We start from the raw sequence: 8,829 nt of genomic DNA, 5'->3' as shown, positions 1-8,829 counted from the left end.
AATTAATTAATAATTAATAATTAAAATACAGAGTAATATTCTAATTAATACTATTCCATACAGTAATTTATTTTATTTATTTGTTATTACGTTTTACTCTATACATAATACGGAGTATTTATTAAAATGAACAAACGTCATTAAATGTCCTTAAATGTCATTTTACATAGTTACAACCAACAACTAACAATTGATTTTACCAAACATTTGTAAACAATCATCAGTCAAACCCGCCAACAAAAGCAGCCAACTTAAACATCCAGTCAAACAACTGACAACCAACAATTGATAAAAAGGGCCAGTGAATGCTTTAAAAAAAATAAAAAATTAATCAGACTAAAAATGGGACCTATACTTTTGAGAGTGGAAAGAGAAAAATAATAAAATATTAGTAGATCCATGTCATAAAAAGAAATGTGACAATTAAATTGAAACAGATGGAGTAAAATGTAAATTTAAAATTTAAAAGTTTGCAAAATATAAGAGGTGATTGAGTGCTCCTTACAACCTCTTGTAAGTTCAGTTAAGTGAATAGAACAAATGAATCAACAATCATCGTCGTTATTATTTAAAATCGACACTAAATATGTTATTTAATAATCCACAATGATCCTTTCGACTTCTAATAACTTAATCAATACTGGTAGAAATTTATTTACCTTTATCAAAATCAATTCTATATATTTTAATATATTTTTTTCATCTTTCTTTCTCATCTTACAATATAAGTACTTGTTTCATTTAATAACTAGTTTTTGGGCCCGTTCGAAGAACGGGCTGGTTATATGCTGGTCGGGTAATGGAATTTAGAAATTATGTCGTTCTTAAGTAGGTGTTAGAAGGTGTTTAAACCAAATGATCATAATTAAAATTTTAACATTTGAAGTCTTGTCTTTTTAATCATTACATTTTTCTGCTTATGTTCATCTTCCCTTAAAAAATAGATCGACTTTAAATCACTTATTACCACCAATAACATATCATTTGTACAAAGACCAAACAAATTTGCAACTGTTACAGTTTACGACTATACTCATGTTATCCAATTAAGGGAAAGACTTAACAAAGTCTAACTATTGAACTATACTGACAAAACTTTTCTTATAGGAGAACTAAAACTAATTGTAAGTTCCCCTAACAACAAAAATATACATACAAAACCCACCTAAAAGTCTCAAAATGTCGATGACGATTTACCCACCTTTAATCATTTGCATGGAAACCATACATTATAAGATCATCCTTCTCTGCAAAATGAATTGCAACAAATTAAGCAAGAAAAATAAACAACATACTTCCAACGTGCTTAAGAAAAATCAAGAACAACGTGCTTAGAGAGAGATGGTGGGGGGGGGGGGGGGGGGGGGGTGGTATTACAGCTTGAATTGCATGCATGAAAATAAACAATAGAAATGTTGAATTAAAGCACCCTATAATCTCCTATTGTTTCAAAACGGATCAGTCAAAAAGTCTATTAGTGAGGTTAAATTTTGAATTAATGCTACAGGAGAAGGGGAGAATATTTGGGATTGAATTAAATTGGCATTGAAAATAATTAAGCTTGGAGAGTTAATGGGAAGGTGAAGAATGGGGAAGATGAAGTAGGGGACGGTAGTTTAGGCATAATCAAGTTGAGTATCGATCCTAATTTTTTGTAATCCCTCCGTCCCGTTTTTGTAGTCCTGATTCTATTTTAAGCGTTCCAAAATTATAATCATGTTTCTATTTCTGGCCATTAAGTTTTTCACTTTCTCATGTACTATATTAATTAAAAATGCACTGAAAACCCAACACAACTTCTCCATGTACTATATTCCTTTATCCATGTATTGTATTTCACTTTCTCATACAAATCAATTATCAATGTACTATATTTTAATTTTCTGTGTACTATATTACACTTTTCTTAAAACCGTGTTTTTAGTCAAATAATACTATAAATATGGGATGGATGCAGTACAATTCTAGTAAATTAAAGAGATGGAGATTAGTAGTATACTACGTAATAAATAATGACAATAAAGTAGGAAAATGAATGACTATTATTTTTCTTATAACAAAAAGTAAATAGAAAGATTAAATAGATTGAGACACGTGTCATCAAAATACTATTGCTTAGATGTCATTGAAATGGTGATGATTATGCTTTTTAAATACTAGGTATTGATTATTTACTTCATATTTTATAAAAATGATTAAAATTATTGGCCAGATAGGATAAGTAAAATGAGACGGTAAAAATGAGCTCGTTAAAAAAAGTTAAAAAATTTGTTTAGTTTGTGTGAGTGAAGAAGGTGATGTGATCTTTCCTTTTCGCGTCCAAAAAGCCTCCTTTTCTTTTTGATGTAGTCGTTCACGCCTTCAAAAAATCAAAAACTAAAAAACAATAAAAATAAAAATGTGGAGGCAAAAAAAGCTGAGCTGCTACTTTTAGACGTTCGTTTGTTGTGTTCTGAAGAAGTAGGAATTTTAGTTTCCAAGTTTTTTCTGTCTCTTTCTCCTCCTCCTTTCTTCTCTCTCCTCCCATTTATTTGAAGAGAAAAGGGTGTGCTTTAATGGGTCGGTTTGTGTCGTTGAGGTAAATTCAATTTCAATTTCAATTTCAATTTCCTTTTTTCTAATTTTCCATCACAAAATGTGAATTTCGTCAACTTGTTTTAGCTATTCACACTCTTTCTTTTGTGGGGTCTTTTCCTGAGATAAGAAGTGTTCAAAAGAATTTTTAATATCCTTCCTCCTCCAATCTTTTCTGCCCCCTTACCCCTCTCAAATACCAATTCTACAAAACCCAAAAAAAAAAAAAAAAATCTAAGTTTTATTTTTTATAATTTTTTCTAAGTAGGATAGTAGTGTCAATTATCAGTAGTTTGATTCTGAATTATCCGAATTTCGGACCCAAGATAGAGTATCTCTTTTTCCCAGTATTGGGAAAATTATTATTATTCTTTTTGATTGATAGAATAATAAAAGGGGAGATCAAAATTTGGTGTGTACATATACCGATCGATCACAGATGAGGGGCGGGTTAAGTGCGATCCAGCAAACCCTAACGCCGGAAGCGGCGAGTGTTTTAAGCCACTCGATCGCTGAAGCTGGCCGGAGGAACCACGGCCAGACCACCCCTTTACACGTGGCTGCCACTCTGTTGTCGTCACCAACTGGGTTCCTCCGGCAAGCTTGTATCCGCTCACACCCGAATTCCTCCCACCCACTACAGTGCAGAGCGTTGGAGCTTTGCTTTAGTGTGGCTTTAGAGCGGTTGCCCACCGCTCAAAGCGGCGGCGGTGGTGGTGGGTCTGGGCCTGAGCCGCCAATTTCTAATGCACTTATGGCTGCCTTGAAGCGAGCCCAGGCTCACCAACGGCGGGGTTGTCCTGAGCAACAACAGCAACCGTTGTTGGCGGTGAAAGTTGAGCTAGAGCAGTTGATTATATCTATACTTGATGACCCTAGTGTTAGCCGGGTTATGCGCGAGGCTTCGTTTTCGAGTCCGGCAGTTAAGGCTGCCATTGAGCAGGTAGTAAGTAGCCAACCCAATTCCGGGCCTGGTTCCGGACCTGGCCCCAGAATTGGGTTGGGGTTCCGCTCCGTACCCGGTCCTTGTCCTACTCCACAGGGTGCCGGATTACAGAGGAATTTGTATTTGAATCCGAGATTACAGCAGCAACAACAACAACAGCAGCTACAGCAACAACAAGGGAATGTAATACAAGGGAGAGTGGATGATGTAAAGAAGGTGATGGATATCTTATCACGGTCTAAGAAAAGAAACCCGATCCTCGTAGGCGAAGCCGGCCCGGAAGAGGTGATGAAGGAAGTGGTTAAACGAATTGACAAGGACGAAATACACGACGGGGTATTGAAAGGGGTGGAAGTGATTTCTACAGAGAAGGAACTAGGGTCAGATCGTACACAGTTGCCCACCAAGTTAAAAGAATTAGGCGCATTGGTTGATAGGAAAATGTTAGTAAATTGTAAAGGGGGAAATGGGGTGGTTGTTGATTTAGGTGACTTGAAATGGCTTGTTGATCAGCCTGCTAATCAAGGCGTTTCTGAGGCGGCTCGAGGGGCGGTCATTGAGATGGGGAAGATGTTGAGGAAATTTGGGGAAGGGAGTAAAATTTGGTTTATTGGGACAGCTACTTGTGAGACTTATTTAAGATGCCAGGTTTATCATACTGCAATGGAGAATGAATGGGATCTTCAGGTTGTTTCCATTGTTGCTAGACCCCCTCTTTCTGGGATGTTGCCTAGGTAACATTATTTCTAAACTCCCTCTATTTTTTTTTTTTAATTTTAATTTTGATTAATTATATTTGCTGAAATCTGATTATTTTCATTTGTTAGTATTTTTGGTCTGATTTCAATTTTCTTGGGAAAAAATGGAATCGAATTAGTTACATATGGAATAGAGATTCTGTTGTTTTTTAGTCATACTAATATTGGGGATTTCATCAATTTTGATTTGATTGATGAAAGTTATCTTTGGCTGAAAAATGTATGGAATCTAGGAGGTATAAACAGATGGCTATAATAATCTTATTCTAGGACAATAAAGTACAATATTTGTGTTTTGAACAATATAATCAACATTTTAATATGTATATGTGCAGGTTTGGATCAAATGGGGGAATATTAAGTAGCTCTGTTGAATGCTTAAGCCCGATGAAGGGTTTTCCGATGCCTGCTTCGTCTTTAACGAGGCGGGTTTCTGAAAATATGGACCCGTCTAGAAGATTTAGCTGCTGCCCACAGTGTACAGAGAAGTATGATCAGGAGCTTGCGAAGTTACAATCTTCTGAGGTTAAATCGGATGCAACTCAACCACACTCGTTACCTCCGTGGTTACAGAATGCAAAATCGAACAGTAATGATACATTTCAGGTCTGTTTCATAACATAACTTAAGAATCTTTGATGCATTGGTATTGAATTTGCTGTTTGGAAGTTTAAATTTTTGTTTCTGTGTTGATTACAATCTACAGTGCAAGGAGCAAGAAATGATATTGAGACAGAAAACACAAGAATTGCAGAAGAAATGGAGAGAAACATGTTTGCAACTCCATCCTAGTTTTCACAACAATATGAGCTCTGAGAGAATCAGTCCATCACCCCTCTCCATGACGGGCTTATACAATCCGAATTTACTTATGCGCCAACCATTTCAACCAAAATTACAGCAAAAACCCGGAAGCCTTGGTGATGGTCTGCAGCTCAACATCAGTTCTCCAGTAAATCCCACAAGTACACCAGGGAGCCCAGTAAGAACAGAGCTTGTTCTAGGCCCGACAAAGAACCCGGGTATAGCTCTAGATAATAATGGTCAAAAGGATGGCGTGAAAGACTTCCTGGGTTGCATTTCATCAGAATCAACTGACAAACGTGTGACTGCAATCCCAGAAGATATAGACTCGTTCAAGAGGTTGCTTAAAGGTCTGATTGCCAAAGTGTGGTGGCAGACAGATGCAGCATCCGCCATAGCTTCTACTGTAACACAATGCAGATTGGGGAATGGAAAACGCCGAGTTGGTGGTGGATCGAAAGGTGACATATGGTTGCTTTTCTCGGGTCCTGATAGGATGGGTAAGAAGAAGATGGCTGCTGCTCTTTCGGACCTTGTTTCCGGTACGGGTCCCATTACAATCCCCCTCGGTTTGAGACGTGACGGGGATGAATCTGAGTTTAATTACCGTGGTAAAACCGTGATGGATAGAGTGGTAGAGGCGATTAGGAGAAACCCGTTTTCGGTGATAATGCTGCAAGACATTGACGAGGCTGATATGCTAGTCCGAGGAAACATCAAACGGGCGATGGAAAGGGGGAGGATTTCCGACTCCCATGGCCGTGAAATCAGTCTTGCAAACGTCGTTTTCATTGTTACATCTAGTTGGATGCCAGAACAGGTGCAGCAGCAGAACTTATCTACACTTAATGAAGAAGAGAAGATGACCTCTTTAGCTAGTGGTGGTTGGCAGTTAAAGATATCTATAATAACAGATGAAAAGGTTGTTACCAATAATAATACAGGGGGGAAAAGAAGATCATCACCCAGTTGGCTGAATGATGATAGGTCAACCACAAAGCAAAGGAAGGAGGAAACGAGTCAAGGACTGTCATTTGATCTTAATCAGATGGCTGATATTGATGATGATCGACTCGATGGGTCCCACAACTCAAGTGACCTCACGGTTGATCACGAGGAGGATCATAGACACGAGAACAGGGGATCCCCCCCTACAACCTCGTCAGAAGCACCCAACGAGCTGTTAACTTCAGTAGACGAAGCTATCTTCTTCAAAGTGGTTGATTTTAAACCAATCAGGCAACACATTGAGAGGTCAATATTAGCAAAGTTCTCATGTATTACAGGAGAAGATAAGTTGACAGTCAAAATTGAGAGTGAAGCACTTGAGAAGATCATCAGTGGAATTTGGTTAGGGCAAACCAGTATAGAATCATGGATAGAAAAGGCCTTGGTACCTAGCATTAATCAGTTCAAAACGAGATTACCGGAGGGTAAAACGGTGGCTCGGCTTGAGCTTGATCAAGAATCTGAGAGCCGGAATCATGGTGACTGGCTACCGGGAAGAATCATGGTAGTTTCCGATGCACAGTAAAGAGTACGGTGTATGTAGGAGAGATGTATATATACTTGAAAAGTTAGTCTTTTGGCGGGATATTCGTGGGCATTGTTCGGGTTGTCGGGTATGGTAGGAGAAAAATACAGTTGAGGGAAGACCAATTACATGGGAGGGGGATACTATAGAGATGATGATATAAAAAAAGAAAATCATTACTTGCTAAAGTATATGGTCTCTTTCCTTATTATTTAATTTCTTTTTTGATGTTTCACATAATTTTCCACAAATTATATATAAAATATGTTCGATCGTATATAAAATACTCCGTAGATTCTACTATATAAAAATAAAATACTTCGTAGATTCAACTTCGTATTTTGTCACCGGAATTGATATTAAATTATTAACATGACTACATGAGGTTTCAACCTCAAGCATTGCCTTCCTTTGGGTAGATGTTGCACTTTGCTGGAAATTCTAAGGTTTTGTTCTCTTTACTTTATCCTTATCCTTATCCTTATCGCTACTTGATTAGATTATATTAGAAAAATCAGACCATATAAGACTAGAAAAAAATAAAAAACGCTATATAGATCAGACTAGGTCAAATCATAAAATAGAAAAATTAGATCAGATCAGGTGAAGAGAACAAGACCTCACTTGTTAAAGTTGTTATTTCTCCTTATAAGCCGAGCACGACAAATCCAACGCCCGATTGCCATATTAGAAACGTCTTGTTACTCTACATAGCATGTCCCATTTCCACGTGTCGTCCACTCACGAACTTTCACGCCTCCATTGTAAATTTGTAACTACTGCCTTAAGTTTATGGTGTTAAATTATTGTGAGACCGTCTTATATAAAATTTCGTGGGATTTCGAGGTCAATGGATATTCTAGAAGCACATCACGTTCAATGATGTAGTAGCTGCGGAAGTAGGTAAGATATTCATGCATCTAGTATGAAACTGAGGGCTTTTCATGTTTAACTTTAGCCACCCAATCTAACTTAAATCTTTTTATTTATTTTATTACGAGGTATTATTTGTTTGGCTGCCTTTTACACTTATAAATGCAGATTTTATTTCCAAAATGGGGAATTTGGACATGGTCTTTCACTCTTTCACTTGCCAAACTTGCCTACTCTTTTTGTTGACTTGACTTATTATAAGTCGTTAAGACTTGAGGGAGTCTATTTCTTGGTTCAACTTCCGAATTTCCTATTATTAGTCAATTAATTAACCGATTCAGGTGAATTTTGTTTTACTGATTTGCTACATATTTAGCTACTTTATATCAGAGAGTCCAATTAGAGGATCATACTACATGTACACCTAGTATATAAGGTATCTTGTACACCATGTTTTTCTATTGGTTGAAATGACATATTTATTGTCTTTCATTCTTATTTTTCACTGAGTTTGATGATGTGTCAACAAATCAATGGTGTTGTACAAGAGAATCTTGTACACTAGGTGTACATGTAGCATTTTCCCCAATCACATGCTTTTATAAGACTAGTTAGTTTTTTTTACTTTTACTAATAATCTACTTTTTGTTTAACAACTCCGTAGTTTTGAGGTGCAAATCCGTGGATAATCAAATTGCACAAAATTAAATTAAGATTTACTCCTTTTTTTTGGTCCGTCCTTTAAGCACTTTTCTTTAAGTTTCTTTTCAAATTAAATTCAATGACAAATATATGGTAAACAGAAGTATAATATGAGTATTTAGTAAAAGCTTTAAGTAATACTTGATTACTTACGTGCAGAACTCTATTAATCATAGTTGTTACTTAAAAGACAGAATAATTACGGAGTAATATTTTGAATCAGGGGAAGTATCGATCGCTGAAAGAGAGTAATTTAGACAACAATCAAATGGATGCTTAACGTTAATAAAATTCTTTTACTTAATAAATGTAGTACACAGTACTCCCCCGTTTCAAAATAAGTGACACATTTTTCTTTTTTAACCGTTTCAGAAGATTGAGACTTACACTACTATTACGTAGTATGAAAAAACCCACTAAATCATACATGAAACGTATGTCAATGAAAATGGGACAAAGCTTAATATCTTGATAGATACTATACATTCAAAATTCTTTTGATAAGATTGATTTTGTCCACCTTTTAAATAACACAATTATGAAAGAACAATAGATGCTACAAAGGCTAGGAGCTAAAAAGAAGCAGGAACAAATTAGGCAAAAAGTCAATATTCTATGCTAATTTAAGTTCGTACAAA

At 36.3% G+C, this 8,829-nt stretch overlaps 1 protein-coding gene across 1 annotated transcript; it reads left to right on the top strand.

Annotated features, from left to right (window-relative positions):
• The first annotated feature begins 2,400 nt into the window (after positions 1-2,400).
• On the top strand, positions 2,401-6,951 carry LOC110793228 (protein SUPPRESSOR OF MAX2 1). Its single transcript, XM_021998082.2, has 3 exons — positions 2,401-4,254; positions 4,614-4,884; positions 4,985-6,951. Exons 1-3 carry the CDS (start codon positions 3,014-3,016, stop codon positions 6,614-6,616), a joined length of 3,144 nt encoding a protein of 1,047 aa, XP_021853774.1. The 5' UTR covers positions 2,401-3,013; the 3' UTR covers positions 6,617-6,951.
• Positions 6,952-8,829: the final 1,878 nt, after the last annotated feature.

Source organism: Spinacia oleracea, chromosome 2 (genome assembly GCF_020520425.1).
Source record: "Spinacia oleracea cultivar Varoflay chromosome 2, BTI_SOV_V1, whole genome shotgun sequence".
In the NCBI taxonomy this organism is placed as follows: Eukaryota; Viridiplantae; Streptophyta; class Magnoliopsida; order Caryophyllales; family Amaranthaceae; genus Spinacia; species Spinacia oleracea.
Note: the sequence above shows the minus strand (reverse complement) of the source record. Positions and strands in the feature narration are given on the sequence as shown.